We start from the raw sequence: 18051 nt of genomic DNA, 5'->3' as shown, positions 1-18051 counted from the left end.
ATATATATTAAATATGTTAAATGTATAAATAAATATAAATGAATAAATGACAAATATATTATATATTAAATATGTGAAATATATGTTCAATATATGTCAAATTTATATTAAATGTCAAATATATTAAATATTTTGAATATATTATATAGGGATGCACGATATTATCGAATCTTGCCGATAAGAGGAATACATTAACTCACATGTGCTCAGGGTGCGCTAGCGATTAGATCAAGTCAGCAGTGTGGCTCATTTTTGAAGCAAAGTTTTGTCTGAATGATGGTTAGATTGACTATTTTGGATCGCTGCATTTAATCTGTGAATGCACGTACAGAATGACTCGTTCGGTGTGTGTTAGAGTAAACAGTAATAGCACTTGCAGCGGCAGCCTCCCCCGGGTCCTAATGCCCGCTCAGTAAGGAGTTTTAATCTGTAGGGGGCGCTGTTGGCCTACTTCTAATTAAATTAAAAGTAAAATAGCCTACACAAATAACATTTAGACTGTGTTTCTGATTAAATAAAGCAGTAATTGATGTCATAAAATAATGAGTATGTTTTGATTTAAGTCAGAAACTATAGCTTACATGAAAAAATAAATCACAAACATGACACTTGTAAATTAAATAATTTTATATATACTGATTTATTCATTAATGTGTAATATGTTTTATTTTTTAAACAGATCATACGCTCTAAAAGATTTTCAGAATTTTTACAACTCTTTTGCTTTAGACCATCTACGAATGTTAAATCTTAGGGTTAACACTGCATCTTTCTGGGGGGAAAAATGCAGCGATTGATATATAGTTATTTCAAAAGCTTCAATGTACTGTCAAAAAACCTTCATTATTGTTTATTTAATTCTAACAAATAAGTTCTTTAACCAAAATTAAAAATATTTTGCTTAATTTCCACACAGGAGAGACTTGGTGTTGTTTCCAAACAAAAGAAAATATATCGGTATCGGTATCGGCCAAAATGAGTTGAAAAATATCGGCATATCTGCAAAAATATAAAAATATCGTGCATCCCTAATATTATATACTAAATATCAGATATATATTACATAGTTATCAAATTTACTGCATATTAAATGTCGGTCACACTTTATTTTAAGGTCCAATTATCGCCATTAACGAACCATTAACTACGACATTTGCCTCAATAAACTCCTAATTTGCTGCTTATTAATAGTTAGTAATGTAGTTGTTAAGTTTAGGTATTGGGTATATGATTAGGGATGTAGAATATGCTCATACAGAATATGTGCTTTATAAGTACTAATAAACGGCCAGTATGGTTATAATAGGCATGCTAACGAGCAACTAGTAAACAGTGAGAATTGTTCCCTATACTAAAGTGTTGCCTAAATGTCAGATGTATTGTATATTGAATGTATGTCATATATATATATATATTATGCAATATATAACAAATAAAATTCATAGCAGTAAATTCCCATATATTAAATTCACATGATTTTTGGGAATACAATTATATTTACACTGATGAAGACCGGACTGAAGACAGATCTGTTGAGTGTAATATAGTGATGTAGTTTTGAATGCTTGATGAACTGATGAACTGAGACTGTGAACTGTGTGAAGGTTTAATGACTGGTTTCTTCTGCGGTTTCAGGCCAGAAGCTCGGTGGATCTGGAAGGTCTTCAGGTCAACAGCAGCTACAGTGTGGAGGTCCAGGCCGTCTCATACTGGGGTCAGATCCGACTGAAGAGCAGCAAAGCCTCCGTCCAGTTCAACACACAACTCCACAACCAGACAAGTGCGGACAAACTCACCGACAGCAACATCTGTGCTGACTTCATTCAGTGTTACTGGCCTTTTCTTTGTAATTATTTGAGAAAATCACTAGTAGTTTCTGAGTGTACAGTACATGTTTAAGTTTGGAAACATGATTTTTAAATGTTTTTGAAAGAGTCTCCTCTGCTCACAAAGGCTGCATTCATTTGATCAAAAATACTGTAAAAATTGTGAAATATTTTTATAATGTAAAACAGCCGTTTTCAATATGAGTATCTGTTAAACTGTAATTTATTTCTGAGCAAAGCTGAATTTTCAGCATCATTACTCCAGTCTTCAGTGTCACATGATCTTCAGAAATCATTCTAATATGCTGATTTGCTGCTCGAGAAACATTTCTGATTATTATCAATGTTGAAAACAGTAGGATTAAAAAAAAAGAAGGAAAAGAAAAGAAATTAATGCTTTTATTCATCAAGGATGCATTAAATTGATACAATTTTAAATAATTGCTGTTCTTTTGAACTTTCTATTCATCTGTGAATCCTGAAAAATAAAATGCATCACGGTTTCCACAAAAATATTGTGCAGCACGACTGTTTTCAACATTGATAATAATCAGAAATGTATCTCGAGCAGCAAATCAGCATATTAGAATGATTTCTGAAGATCATGTGACACTGAAGACTGGAGTAATGATGCTGAAAATACAGCTGCGCAAGCTGCGCATCACAGAAATACATTACAGTTTAACAGATATTCACATAGAAAACAGATATTTTAAATGATAGAAATATTTAAAAAATTGTACTGTATTTTTTATCAAATTAATGCAGCCTTGGTGAGCAGAAGATACTTAAAAAAAAAAACATTTAAAAATAATGTTTCCAAACTTTTTCAGCACAGGCAGGAATACATCATTTAGAACTGGACTAGATGTCCAAATAAACACTAGAAGTGTGAATCAGCTTTCTGTCTCTGGTTGTTTATAGATGTGTGTTTGTGTGTGTGATGTGTTGTTTAGAGGCCGTATCTAAGCTGAGGAGACTGGAGGCTCCTGATCTGGGTTTGGTGTCGATGAAGAGAGCTGCCGGAGCTCTGGAGGTCGGCACACCGTATTACCAGGACGCACAGCTACAGGTCCGCATCTACTGGAAGAAGAGAGGAGGTACAACACACACACAACAACACACACACACATCAACACACACACAACAACACACACATCAACAACAACACACACAACAACACACACACAACAACACACACAACAACACACACATCAACATCAACACACACAACAACACACACAACAAAACACACACACACACACACACACACACACACACACACACACACACAACAACAGACATAAACAACAACACAGACAACACACACACAACACACATCAACACACACAACAACAACACACATCAGCAACAACACAGACAGCACACACAACAACACACACACATCAACAACAACAACACCCACAGCAACACACACATCAACAACAACACGGACAACACACACACATCAACAACAACAACACCACCACAGACAACACACACACACACACACACACACACACACAACAACAACAACAAAGACAACACACACATCAACACAAACAACAACACACATATCAACAACAACAACAACAACACCACAGACAACACACACACACAACAACAACACAGACAACACACACACACACGACAACACACATCAACACACACACACACACAACACACAACAACACACACATCAACAACAACACAGACAACACAAACAACAACACACAACAACACACACATCAACACACACACAACACACATTCAACAACACACACATCAACACACACACAACACACTCAACAACACACACATCAACAAACCCAGTTACACTCAACATCAGTCTAATAAACTTCCTGTGATTCATTATTTTCTGTGAATCATTTCAATCATTTCAGTCAATCAATCAATTTACATTACAACTCTGAGTCAGTTTATATAATTCTGAGTCAGTTGACAACTCTTTTAGAATCATTTTTAGTTTTAGAATAATTATGCTGCCTGTTTATTTTCTGATTTTTAGAATACATAGATGTATATCGACGTAAGTTCAGTACCCTCATTAATTAACAGCCATTAAAACCCATTTAATTGGGGCTTCCGGTTTGGCAATGTGAGGTGAAGACGCATGTTCGCAGAGCTCCTGATAGTTTCTGACAATAAGTGCTTTAATATGGCCATTTAAGTGATCTAAAACATTTTTTATAAGTGTTAAAACAGTGCTTAGAGCAATCGTATTGATATAGCAAGATGAGCAAGAACAAATCAGTAGTAAATCACCCGCCAACAACGAGAACCAGCATAGCTAGCAAATTAGCTACCATGGCTAGCGCAGGGAAATCTGAAGAAATCCCTGCAGATAGCGATGGTGTCTCTATGAGCCAGCTGGTAACGGAGTTAACAAAGCAACGAGCTTCGATAAAAGAAGGCATCTCAGCTCTGATTCAAGAATCCATGGTGCCGCTTCAGACATCGGTGAATGCTTTAACAGAGACGTTGGCAAGTTTTCAGTCCCGCCTTAGCGCCACAGAGACACTCGCGAGCGATAATTTCTCGGCGGTGTCTGAGGCCGAAAAAACAATCAGAACTCTGAAAGAGCAAAACGCGACGCTTATGGATCGAGTTGATGACTTGGAAAACCGGTCACGGAGAGCAAATCTCAGGATTTTAAACGTCCCAGAGAATAGCGAGAAAGACCAATCTACTGTCGAGTTCGTGTCCGATATGTTAATATACTTAAAAAACTTGAATCAGATTTTCGACGGTGGAGTGTTATATATTTGTCTTTAACTGGTAAAATCAATTGTGTTAAAATTAATGTGTTACCCAGATTATTGTATTTGTTTCAGAGTCTTCCAGTTTGTTTTATGTTGTGGGTAGAAAAAGTAAAAATGAATGCCTTTGAAAGTGCCTTTGTCACTGAATTCTTTCAATGTACCTTGTTCTGATAAAAATATAATAAAAAAAAATAAATAAAAAAACCATTTAATTTTAAGCCATTACATTTTAATTATAATTTAGTATTTAATTATTGTATACCACAACCTAGAAAATTGGGAATAACTTCATTCATTCAGAATTCTTTTAGAGTGGAAATCACCAATGCCACCTAAATTGTCACTATGGCTTAGTGATGTAATGTTTTTTCTAAAAACTGAAAAAATCAAATATTTTCTAAAAGGATCAACCAGAACGTTTTACAAAACATGGGATCCTTTAATAATCTATATCGAGAAGAATGTACTCCTCCAACTTTGAGCCATTTAAATATTTATCCATTACTGACCAAATTAGGAATAAATTAGAGCATTCTATGAAATGAAGTGTTCTTTTTTTGGTCTTTTGACATGGCTCACGAAATGTCAATTTATTTAATATCTAAATTACATTTTTCAACTTGATTATTAATAGCATGTAATGTTTCTGGAAATAATGCATTTGCTGTATATGGGTGATCCATAAAGAAAAATAAATATATTTTTAAAAACTACACCAACATTAGTGATGTGAAGTAATTTGAATTTATTCAGCTTTAATTTTATATCCTTAATTTTTTATTTTATTTCAAATTTTAATTGTAAATGAGTCTTTTTAACTGATTCTGAACGGTGCCGGAGCGAGACGTCCACACAGTCACTGAGAACGACCTCACATGTTGTATTTCATTAGCTTGTAAGCTGAGTTTAATTGCTGGAGGGGAAATATTAAAACCTCACGCTCCTGTCGAGCCGTATTCGCTGCTCTGTGTTACGCCGCTGTGGAGCGTGTGAATGAGCGAAACCTGATGATGATGCTCCGGTCTGGAGCTGCTGATTGTGATTCTCTTTCACAGTCTGAGCTGTTAATGTGATTCGTGCTGTTGTGTGTTTCTGCTGACTCAGATCCTGCTCAGAGCTTTTATTCTGCTGGACTCAAGCTGAACTAATCTCACTTCTGCTTCAGACAGAAATCACACACTCACACTCAAGATATTCCAGCTAGAGATGTGCAGAGCGACATATGTGACCCTGGAGCACAAAAGCAGTCTTAAGTCGCTGGGGTATATTTGTAGCAAAAGCCAACAATACATTGTATGGGTCAAAATTATTGATTTTTCTTTTATGGCAAAAATCATTAGGATATTAAGTAAAGATCATGTTCCATGAAGATATTTTGTAAATATCCTACCGTAAATATATCAAAACTTAATTTTTGATTAGTAATATGCATTACTAAGAACTTCATTTGAACAACTTTAAAGATGATTTTCTCAATATTTAGATTTTTTTGCACCCTCAGGTTCCAGATTTTCAAATAGTTGCATCTCGACCAAATATTGTCCTATCCTAACAAACCATACATCAATGGAAAGCTTACTTATTCATCTTTCAGATGATGTATAAATCTCAATCTCAAAAAATGTACACTTAAGACTGGTTTTGTGCTCCAGGGTCACATATTTCATAGTTACTTGGTGTTTTTTTCTTCTTTTTTTTTTGGAAACTAGTTGAATAATCAGTGAGTTTTTTATAGTTTGTGCTATAAAATTTTTGTCTTATAGCACAAACTAGAATAATTTAGAATAATTTAATTTATTATTAATTTATTATTTAATTTAGTTTTTTTTTACAAAAAGGTCAACGAGATGCAGGATGACAAAAAAATCTTCGACTTTTTATTGAACAAACTAAAAAAAAATCGAATAATTGAATTGCTTTATTACATTTATTTTTTAAGTTTAATTTAGTCTAATTTAGAAAAAATGACTAGCTGATAAAACGGCAAGATTCAGGATGACAAATATCTTGAACATTTCATAGTGCAAACTATCTTGACTAGAAAAAAAAATCTCTTGACGTTTTTGTAGCACAAACTAAAAAATTTTGAATAACTTAATGTATTATTTATTATTTCATTTAATTTCAAAATTGTATTATTTAGTTTAATTTAGAAACATGGCTAGTTGATAAAACAGTGAGATGCAGGATGAAAAATTATTTTGAACATTTCAGAACTTTTAGAATGATTTTATTTACTATTTCATTTATTTTCAAATTTTTGATGTGGTGTAATTTAGAAAAATGATTAATTGATAAAATAGTGCGATGCAGGATGACAGAATATCTTGAGATTTTTACAGCACTAACAAGAAAATTATTTATAATTATATATATTTATGTATGTATTTTTTATTTTACATTTTTTTCTAATTTAGAAAAAAATACTAGTTGATAAAACTTTTTAAAGTACAAACTACAAAATTTAGAATAAGTAATTTTTTTTCTAATTTTTAATTTAGTCTAGAAAAATTACTAGACAAAATGGCGAGATGCAGAATATATCAGAACTAGAAAATGTTCAATAATTCACTGGATGGTTCCTCTGAATACGGCGTGCGAAGGAGCATTTTTGGTTACACTTTACTTGAAGGGGTGTGCATAAGACTGACATGACACCTGACATTGTTTGAGATGTCTTTGTTATGGGGTAGGGTTAGGTCAAACAATGTCATCTTTGCATTAAAATGACATAACTGAGCGAATGACACTTAATGACAGCTGTCATAAACATGCATAAAAACTCCTTCATATTCATGACACGTGTCATGTCATGATTATGAAGGTGTCATGTCAGTCTTATGCACACCCTTCAAGTAAAGTGTTACCGCATTTTTCAGCTTTCGGACGCAGCACTTGTTTATTTTACTCTGTAGTTTTTCTTCATCTCCAGCTGCGATTCCTTTTCTCTGCCTCCAGAAATGTTCTGAGCTTCACGTCGGCTCCTTCAAAGGCTCTTTTATCTGGCTGACCGCAGTCGAGTCCCTCTGAAGGGCCGGAGCCTGTCCAACTCCATTATTAATCTGAAATGTATTGCTTGACGTCCAAACGGCGCAGTTTGATAAATTAATAAACGGGAGGTGTTGCATAAACACTGCTGATTAGCGCAGCGAGCCTCTACTGTTCTGTAATCGCGCCGCAGGAGGAAACTGTTCACTTTTATGCCTTTTTCCAAGAAACGCACAGGTACTTCATGACAATAAACACTAGATAGAAACCGAGAGGAACAGTTCAGACAACAATTCAAATGCTGTCATTATTTGCTCTTCATGCAACTCGAATCTTGAAAGAATTTGAATGCACTTTTTTCATGCACATTTTTCTTATATTTAATTTAGTCTAATTTATAAAAATGTCTAGTTGATAAAAAAGTAAGATGCAGGATGACAAATAGACAAATATCTTGAATTTTTGTAGTACAAGCTAGAACTTTTTAAATAATTAAATGTATTGTTATTTATTTATTATTTTATTTATTTTCCATGTTTTTTCTATTTAGTCAAATTTAGGAAATGACTAGTTGATAAAACAATGAGATGCAGGATGAAAAAATATCTAGAAAATTAACATTTTATTTATTATTTATTTTATTTTATAGATATATTATTCTTGTGATTTATGTTATTAAATAACAATGATTTTAATGCACTTTTTGACCACCATGTTTTAAAAATATGGTGGTATAAAATATTAATTGAAGTGTCTATGTCATTTTTCATATATTAAAGTGTTTTAGTAAATATCTGTAGGTCAATATTTCGGTTTACGACTATATGTAGTGCTATAGTGCATATGTATTTTATTTATTTTTCTTTAATTTAGTCTAATTTAGATAAAAAATGACTAGTTGACTAGTTCAGCGAGACGCAGAATGAAACAATATCTTTAACTTTTTAAACAAACTAGAAAATTAAAATAATTTAATTTATTATTATTATTATCATTATTTATTATTATTATTATTATTATTATTATTATTCTAATTTATATTTCAACTTTTCCAATTTAGAAAAATAACAATGATTTTAATTCATTTTTTTTTTACCCCTATGTTTTCTAAACACAGTGCCGTTCGATTAGTTTTGTGTGAAAAAAAAAAATAAATAAAATTTCTTTCTCTTTGTATTTTATATCAATATGATACAAAACTAAACTGTTTAAAACAATGTGAAGAATTAGTTACATCAAAAAGTAGTCTGATTATGTTACCTAAAATGTGTAATGTAATGGATTACGCCACTGACTACAATTTTTGTCTTGTAATTTGGGATCAGTAATGGATTACAATTTGAAAGTAATCTACTGTAAAAACCAGTAAAATCTCAGTTCAAATAATCAGGAGATGTTTTCCCACTGTTTTCACTGAATATGTGTGTGTTGTGAGATGTTTGTGTTGATGTTTGGTTTGCAGACGCTGCTGTGAACCGCTATCACGTTCAGTGGATGCCTGAATACTGCAGCCACAACCGAAGCGGAGCGCCGCAGAAATCACTGACTCAGGTTTGTGTGTTAGTGTTCATTTCTCTTCATTACTGCAGCTGATTAGCGTGTGTTGTTTCAGATGATGTGCTCAGAATGTGCTCCAGTGCCTAAGAAAACACAGGCATTAAAATCACATTTCCAGGAAGCGGGAGTGAATTTATCAAACCTCCAGAGCGGCCCCAGCGGAGCCTTAACCTGCGGCCCCGAGCCGCGTGCTTGCTGCTCGGAAACACGCATTCGCTTTCTGCCTCATGACTGAAAAACTACATTTTTACCTTTTCCAAAGATAATGGGATCGTTGTTTGCTTGTTAAATGTCATTGATGAGTGTTGTGGTTGCTAGGGGAAAGCTCGAGTGTTGTGGGTGGTTGCCAGGGTGTTGCTAAGGTGTTATAGGTGTTGCTATGCAGTTATTAAAGTGTTCTAGGTGGTTGCTAGGATGTTGCTATGGGGTTATGTATTCTGGTTGGTTGCTATGTAGTTTCTAAGCTGTTCTGACTGGTTGCTAGGCTATGGGGTTGCTAAGATGTTCTCGGTGTTGCTATACAGTTTCTAATGTTTTCTGTCCTGGGTGGCTGCTAGGGTGTTGCTGTGCAGTTTCTAAGGTGTTCTGACTGGTTGCCAGGACATTGCTATGGGGTTACTAAGGTGTTCTATGTGTTGCTATGCAGTTTCTAAATTGTGCTGGGTAGTTGTTATAGTGTAGAAGCTGGGTGTTGCTATACAGTTTATACAAGGTTTCCGTGGGGTCTTAAAAAGTCTTAAATTTAGTTGTATCAAATTTAAGGCCTTAAAAAGTCTTAAATTGTACAAGAAAGTCTTAATTATGAGTTCAAGAGGTCTTCAATTTGGGGATGGAAAGACCAGAATTGCGATATGCTTAATGTGATGATTAAACTTCAAAAGGCTAACGTTATGATTTCATTGAATAAACACGAGCGCTGCACGTTCAAAGTCCGGTGCTGCAGCAGCGTTACTGGGGAAAGTTATATTTCTACCAAACGCTCCACCTGCTGGCAGAGAATGGATTAGCATTTTCAATAAAACTGTTGTTTTGTTCAGAGTTCAGACACATGCGAAAATCGACCCATGTTTTACCCTGCAAACACACAGAGCTTTAAATGTGAACTGGTGGATCGATAAGAAGAGAATGCATTATAAAAATCCAAACATAGAGGAGTGTGATATGTATGGTCTGTGATAATATCGTAATTGTTGTTTTAATGATGTGCAATTTGATATTATGAGTATATCGCGAAAAAAGCAAACACAAAACACTTACAGAGTGCACGCATACATTATTAGGTGATGAAGTCTATCAGGTTAGACTAGTGCGCGTGCGCATTTATAGTGTGTTCTTTCACTGCATTAATCAGTCTATTAAAATGCATTTAGAATTATCACATAATTTAAGATATGGGCAGAAAATGTATATATTTATATAATTTCATATAGTTAATAGTATGTTATACGATGTTATACGATGTATGTTATAGTTATAGTTATACGAAGTGACGTTTTTTTTTCTCCAAAAGTAAGCATGATTACAAATGTAAAAATGTACAAAAAGTTACCCATTAAGCACAGCCAGAGTTTTTGCGTTTAATGATGTACATCTTAATTGAAATGCTTTTGTCTTTTAAAATAAAATTAAATATTATTGTGTGAGAGATTAATATTTTATTTTAACATAATTTCTAGTACTGAAACTGATGTCTTGTGCACTCAAAATGTCTCAACGTAGATTTTAGTGAGCTTAATAGGTACATTTACCCTAGTTGTTAAGATGTTCTAGGTGGTTGCTAATGTGTTGCTATGCAGTTTCTAAGGTTTACTAGTTGCTATGGGGTTGCTAAAATGTTGCTATGCAGCTTCTAAGGTGTTCTGGGTGGTTGCTAGGGTGTTGATATGCAGTTTCTAAGGAGTTCTAGTTGCTATGGGGTTGCTAGAATGATGCTATGCAGTTTATAAAGTGGTTGCTAGGTCATCGCTGTGTAGAATGCTAGAATGTTCTAAGTGGTTGTTACTTTGTTGCTATGGTGTTCTGTAGCTCAAGCAGTAGAGCAGTAGTGAGTATTAGTGATGCCAAGGTCATGGGTTTGATTTCCAGGGAAATTAACTGATCAAATGTAATAGATGAATGTAATGTAGTTTTATATGGAAGGCAGATAGCGCCAAATTTTTAAATGGAATGCATGAAGTTTGAAAGTGTCAACACACACTGTTCGTCTGAGCTAACACAGCATTTTTGAACGTTAAGACGTCAGTTTTTTGCCACGTTTATTTAGTACGTGTAAAGATGCAACATTTTACCACGTTAAGTCGAATTCTGGCTGTTCGAACGTGCAATGCGTTTTAAAGCAGATTTGCCTCTAGATTTAGCCTCACATTAATCATTTCTTTAGTTTATTGTGGCATTGCTTCACTGATATCTATTGTGCTAGAGTAAATTAACGTTACAATGTAAATTAAAAATGTTCTACCTGAAAAAGAATGTTAAACTAAACCGCTAAAAAGGACATGACAAATCATGACACAAGACTGACATCACACACAATGTACTGATGCATTATCCTTCATGAACAAATATAACATCTGATATTTGCATACGAGCATACCAGTGTGCACATCACATCACATATGCAATTATGGTCTCAAATACAGAAATGTAATTGGCTGCTGTGCATGTTGTCACGTTAATGTGGACAAACACTAGACACGGTCAAATTTCACACGTTTTGTATAAAGACTTTTGGCCTCAACCACCTTCCATATCTTTAGACGTTGCTTGGGACTGTGTTTTGAGGTGGTTGCTAACTGCAACACATTAGAATCATACATGAGATATTTGCATGAACAAACACCGTTTTCTTCATAAAATGTACAATTGTAGTTGCATTCTTCCACAGGTCACTCTGATAAACGTGTTTCTCTTTTGCAGGAGAACTTCATCAATCTCCCCGGTCTGCTGTTCTCCTGTAAGTACAGAGTCACCGTTCACATGCTCAGCGCTAAAGGACGCTCCAAAGACGAGAGCATCAGCTTCCTGACGCCGTCCTGCGCGACTCTCCAGAGCAAGAGCATCAAACCCATCGCCTGTCCCGGAGACACACGTAAGCACGGAGGCGCTTATCACTCATTAGGAGTGTTTGTTTTCATACTAAACTTCATAAAGGTCATACATTTAGCTTGAAATATGACATTTGAGGGATTAAAGTGAGAAAAAAAATCTGGTTTATTTAAGAGAAAATGTATTTTTGTTACTATATTATAATGAATGAATGGATGAATGATGCATTTATATAGTGCTTTGTTTATTGCTGTACACCCAAAGTTCTGTTTTGTATTTTATAAATGATTTCATTGTATTTTAAGTTAACGTTGTAATCATTTTGTCATTAGATTTTTTTTAAAATGTCTAATAGTTTATTGCATTTTTTAAATAAGTTTTGTTGTGTTTTTGTCATTTTTAGTTTTTTAAAATGTTTTTATTATTTTTATTTCCATTTTAGATTTAGCAATTTTAGTACTTCAACTAAATTTAGAAACGTTGCCTTAGCAACTAACTGAAACATTTACTGAAAAGCATAACTGAAGTTTTTTTTAAATTTTAGTTCTGTTAACATTTATTTTTAGATAACATTTATAATTTGTCAATTTATATAAATGTTCTTTTTTCCAGATAATTTTAGTTAACAGTAATTAAACTGAGATGGAGTGTTCTTTTGAGCCCATACTAACAGTATTTTATTATCACTGATGTACTATTATAGATTATATTAAAATGTAAATTAATTTTATCATTTCTGTTTTCCATTAGAAAGTTTAAGTTTTTAAATTAAAGTTTTTGTTTTCACTTTTTTAAATCTTATTATTAGTTTTATTTGTAGTAAAGTTTTAGTTTTTTTCCCCCATTTTTTAAAAAAGTTTTTTTTTTAATTTTTTAATTTTGTTGCATGTTTTCACGTTTGCTAGTTTTTTTTGTTAATATACCTATTTTATTAATTTTTATTTAAATTTTAATTTAGTTATTTTAAGTACAATCGACCTAAATGAAATGAAATTGAGAAATGTTGCCTTGGCAACTGACTGAAACAAAATAAGTTGTTTATATTTTATTTCAAGCACTGATGTGTTTAGTCTTAGTTAACAATAATAACCCTGGTACTAAGTACTTAAAATGAAACCCTCAATAAATTGAATTCAGTGATTAGTTCCCATATTTTTCATAATATTTATGTATTTTTGTCATTACCCAGTATGTTTATAAAAATAGCTACTTCCTGAGTCTGACACCTCATTCCCGTAGTGGGATCCTGAAGTGTTTAGTGTAATTTTTGTGTGGTCTCCTGATGTATTTGATGTTTTTCTGAAACTCTCAGCGCTGGCGAAGGTTTTGGTGAAGCCTGAGAATCTGACGGCGTCCTTCAGCTTCTGCGACGGTAACGTGACGGCTCGTTTCCTCTGGAGGGTGTCGCGTTCGCAGCCGCTTCAGCCCATCACGGGTTTCCAGGTCACGTGGGCGGAGGTTTCTAGTGCGAGCCGTCCGAACAGCCTTCCCAACAGCATCATTTCCCAGTCTCAGATCCTGCCACCTGTGAGTCGTCTCCACACAGGCTGTTCTCTCGTGAAAGCTGCATAAATTACACTTACATTACGTGTTCTTGGCCCGCGCTTTCTCACCGGAGCGCCTCTCATGGAAAATCGGTTACATATTCAAGTCCAAGAGTGTAAAATATGATACACAATCATCTTGTGTGAATAACGCCAGCGCTGGCATCGGCCCACAGGATCCGGCTGATGAATCGAGCGCTGCATGAGGCACCGAGGCTGCTCCTTTAGTCACCTTTTACTGAGCAGACCTCATACTGTATCTGGATGCTTTCTGGATGAAGTCATGTTGAGTGGTATATCAAATGTTCACAATGTATTTGTATGGTTTTGTTGCCAATAAAAATATAACTTAATATGATATTAAGTAATAATATAATGCATAAATAATGTTTTATTTCTTTAGTGCATATAATTGTGTGACACACACAGATAAATAGATATACATTTAACTACTATATAATAAAAAATTATACATATAAATATTATATATAATTATTTATATGAATTCATATATAAAATGACATATACTATATACTACATAAATTAAAATACTACATAGGAACATATAATTTATAGTTGGCAAATCCTCTTGTTCTGCATGTTCATTTGATTACCAGAAAATACACAACAGAATTTGTGGGGAAAAAATATATATATTATTCATTATTATTATTTATTAATTTTAGATGTTTACATTTGGAAAAGCTGTGCTTCCTGCATAAACCTGCCCCTGTTGGATTGGCTGTAGCTTGCTTGCCCCACAGAGTTACCTTATTTTCTTAATTCAAGTTTACATATTTTTGTCACATCATTATAAGTGTTTGATTACCACATGTGGGTTATCATTGCTAAAAATGTGTTAATGTATATATATTATGTTTATGTATATACTGTATTCTATATACAGTACCAGTCAACATTTTGGACACACGAATGGGAAGTGTGTCCAAACTTTTGACTTGTACTGTACTATAATATTTACATAAAGAATATCGGCCGATATATCGATACCGGACTTTTTTTTTTACTTCCTAATATCGGCATCAGCCCCAAAAAACCCATAACCCATAGAATTATTTATAAGTATTAATTCTTTAATATAGTATAATATTTGTTTGTTTATATATAAAATAATTAATAAAATAATTTACATGATATTACAGTTATATCAATACAATATTTAAATGGAATTTCTCAAAAATCTGAATATATGAATTATATTATATATTAAATAATATTAAAAACAATACATTTTATTATCACTAAATACGAATATATATATATATATAATATTATATTTTTATATATAAATATTAATATTATTTATATTCATTAATTAATATATTGTAATATTAATTAATTTCTAACATAATACAATTATTTATATTACGTAGTATTACAGTTATAACAATACAATATTTAATATTTAAACTTTAAATATTACAGTAAATATAAAGCTGAAAAATATTGAGATATCATTTTCAGCTACATCACCCAATCCTAATGGGAAGGTTTATCTTGAAGTAAATAATTTATTAGTGTTCATGTGGTAGTTATTAGTATGTTCTCAGTGATTGAGTGTCGTTTTGAGCTCATTCTTCATCTGACATCAGCGCTGTCAAACATCTAGCAGATCTTCTCCATCAATAACACTGGCTGCTCTCCTCGTAGAACAAACAGTTCAGCTTTAATCGACTCAATCAGATTGAAATGCATCAAATCCAATTGCATCCAGTTCTCATCCGCATGATTCCTCAGATCCTTTCTGAAGGCCGGTTCGAGGCACGCCATCATTATCAGATTGGACTCGTGTGTGAATGATGTGGAATCTGTGGTGTTTATGGATGATTTCATTCTTCATAACGAGTAAATCTGAAGGATTTCCAATGAGCTCATGACAAACACGAAAATGAAGGCGCTGGATGATGCTTCATGCCAAAACATGTTGGAGAAACATGTGCTTCTTTCAGGAATAATCTGATCTGAACAATCTGAAAAGAGAAAATCCATTGGATTATACATAAATCACAACATAGTCATTTCATATATAAATAATTTTTGTTGCATTTCCATGAAAAGTGGCTGTATTATGAAGGATCTGATGAAAATGTATTTTGCTTTGTTTTCCCAGGATCGTAACCTTCTGGTCGTGTCCAACCTCCAGCCGGCCACTTTCTACAGGTTAGAGGTTCAGGTGATCACCGCGGCGGGAGAAGGACCTGCGACAAAGAAGATCTTCCAGACGCCGCTTCAGCAAAGTAAGCAAACATGATTCTGGAGATTAAAGCGACGGCGTGAAACCGCGAGTGGTTTTGCTTCAGGACACAGATTTTACATTAAACATCAACTGAAGATCAATTGTTCAAAAGCAGTGTTGGGGGTAACGCATTACAAGTAACTTGAGTTATGTAATCGGATTACTTTTTTAAGTAACTAGAAGGAAATATCTGAGTTACTTTTTCAAATAAGTAACTCTAGTTACTTTGTTTCCATGTATTGACTGACAGCTCTGGTGTTGCCATGGTGACAGAAATCGTGAGTAAGTGCAGAGCGTTGTGTGTGAACATGATCTTACTGTAGTTCTAGACTAAATATGAACATGTATTTACTAATTTCACCTGCACAAATTCAGATTCAGTGTTCTTCAAAATGTATAAAAACAGTCAAATGCAGACACAGAATATTATACAAACCTGCATTAATTAAATGTTAAATAAGACAAATATAATTATTTAATCCCATTTTATTAATCAATGTCTTTGCTACTGACCTTCGATGATCCAATTCAAACATACTAAGCAAAAATTACACATTTGTGTTTCATTTTTGTTATTGCTGAATAGTGTTGAACTTTCTTCTCCTGCGTCATATTCTACTGTACAGACGTGAATTTACATTTCCTTCAGCCTGAGGCGTATTCATTTCACTTCTATTGTGAAAGGGCCTTTATATTTGTAAAATAAGAACTTCTTTATATTAAAAACAAACAAGCAAGCCCAGCCCAGATTTAAAAAGTAACTCAAAAGTAACGTAACGCATTACTTTCCATAAAAAGTAACTAAGTAACGTAATTAGTTACTTTTTTAGGGAGTAACGCAATATTGTAATGCATTACTTTTAAAAGTAACTTTCCCAAACACTGTTCAAAAGTAACAAATCAATAAAATCAAATATTGGAATGTATGTGGTAGTAACTGATTGCATGTAATCTGGATTACGTAATCAGATTCCAAAAATGTAGTACTTGTAATTAGATTATATTACGTTTTAAAATGCTCATTATCAGATTACAGTTACTTTTTTATGGATTACATGATTGCATATTATTCGATATATATTGAACTCCTTCAAACCCTTTGACCTAAAATATTTACTTGAAGTGCCCCTGTGATTTAACGTTAATATTTCAGTCGTTTAATGACACATTTGTTTGTTCTGTTTTCTGATGTCGGTTATTTGGATTGAGGTAAACAAAATATTTCAAAAGTAAATATTTTGGTCATAAGTAATCTAAAAGTAGTCAGAATACATTACCATTAATAAGTAATCTAAATTACATTACTGACTACAATTTTCATCATGTAATCAGCAACAGACTACAATTTGTAAGTAATTAACACAGCATTGGTTATTATTGTATCAGTCTGGCACCTTGAGAACACGATTTTTTTTTTCCTGTTGAACTTGTTATTCTTAACCAGAAAATCAGATTATAATTAAAATATTTTTAGTTTTTGTTGCTTTATTTACTTTTGTTGTGTTTTGAGTTTTAATGGTGTTTTTTTTAATGTTTTGTTCTATTTTATGAATTGGTGTTTTGAAGTTAAGCTGCTGTTGTTTTATTTGTTTGCATTTTCGCCTTGTTTTATTTCTGATCCCATCATTCCAATACTTCTGCATCCCACCATGTCTCATCTAAACCAACTTTAATTTTGAACATTCATTTTGCACTTTTTTGAAGTCAAACAGTAAATGACCAATCGTTGACGTTCCTATACGCTTAAAAATAAAGCTTCTTTATTGGTGTTTGGTTCCATGAAGAACCTTTAAAACCCATTCTGACCATTAAAACTTCCTTCACACTAAGAAAATAAATGGAGCTGTTTATTGAAATATGATTTGGGGAATCAAAAATGGTTCTTCTGTGCCATCGTTATGAAAACACTTATTTGGAACTTTGTTTGGTTTTGTTTCATGTTTTGTTCTATTTTATTTCTGAGTATATTTGGTGTTTTGAATATTTGGCATTTTGAACTGTTTGTGTGTGTGTGTGTGTGTGTGTGTGTGTGTGTGTGTGTGTGTGTGTGG

The 18051-nt window shown here is 33.3% G+C and overlaps 1 protein-coding gene across 3 annotated transcripts in view; it reads left to right on the top strand.

Moving 5' to 3' along the window:
* anos1 (anosmin 1) overlaps positions 1-18051 on the top strand; it is a 70204-nt gene that overhangs the window by 50545 nt on the left and 1608 nt on the right. For all 3 annotated transcript variants that reach the window (XM_016489752.1, XM_016489753.1, XM_016489751.1), the window contains exons 8-13: positions 1636-1780; positions 2783-2926; positions 9060-9148; positions 12071-12242; positions 13512-13726; positions 15875-16001. In XM_016489752.1, the coding sequence (XP_016345238.1) occupies positions 1636-1780; positions 2783-2926; positions 9060-9148; positions 12071-12242; positions 13512-13726; positions 15875-16001 (892 nt within the window). The remainder of the gene's footprint in view (positions 1-1635; positions 1781-2782; positions 2927-9059; positions 9149-12070; positions 12243-13511; positions 13727-15874; positions 16002-18051) is intronic.

The sequence above is a fragment of the Sinocyclocheilus anshuiensis genome, unplaced genomic scaffold, assembly GCF_001515605.1.
Source record: "Sinocyclocheilus anshuiensis isolate Anshui unplaced genomic scaffold, SAMN03320099.WGS_v1.1 scaffold394, whole genome shotgun sequence".
Taxonomy (NCBI): domain Eukaryota; kingdom Metazoa; phylum Chordata; class Actinopteri; order Cypriniformes; family Cyprinidae; genus Sinocyclocheilus; species Sinocyclocheilus anshuiensis.
The sequence above is the reverse complement of the archived record's forward strand: the minus strand, read 5'-3'. Positions and strand labels throughout refer to the sequence as shown.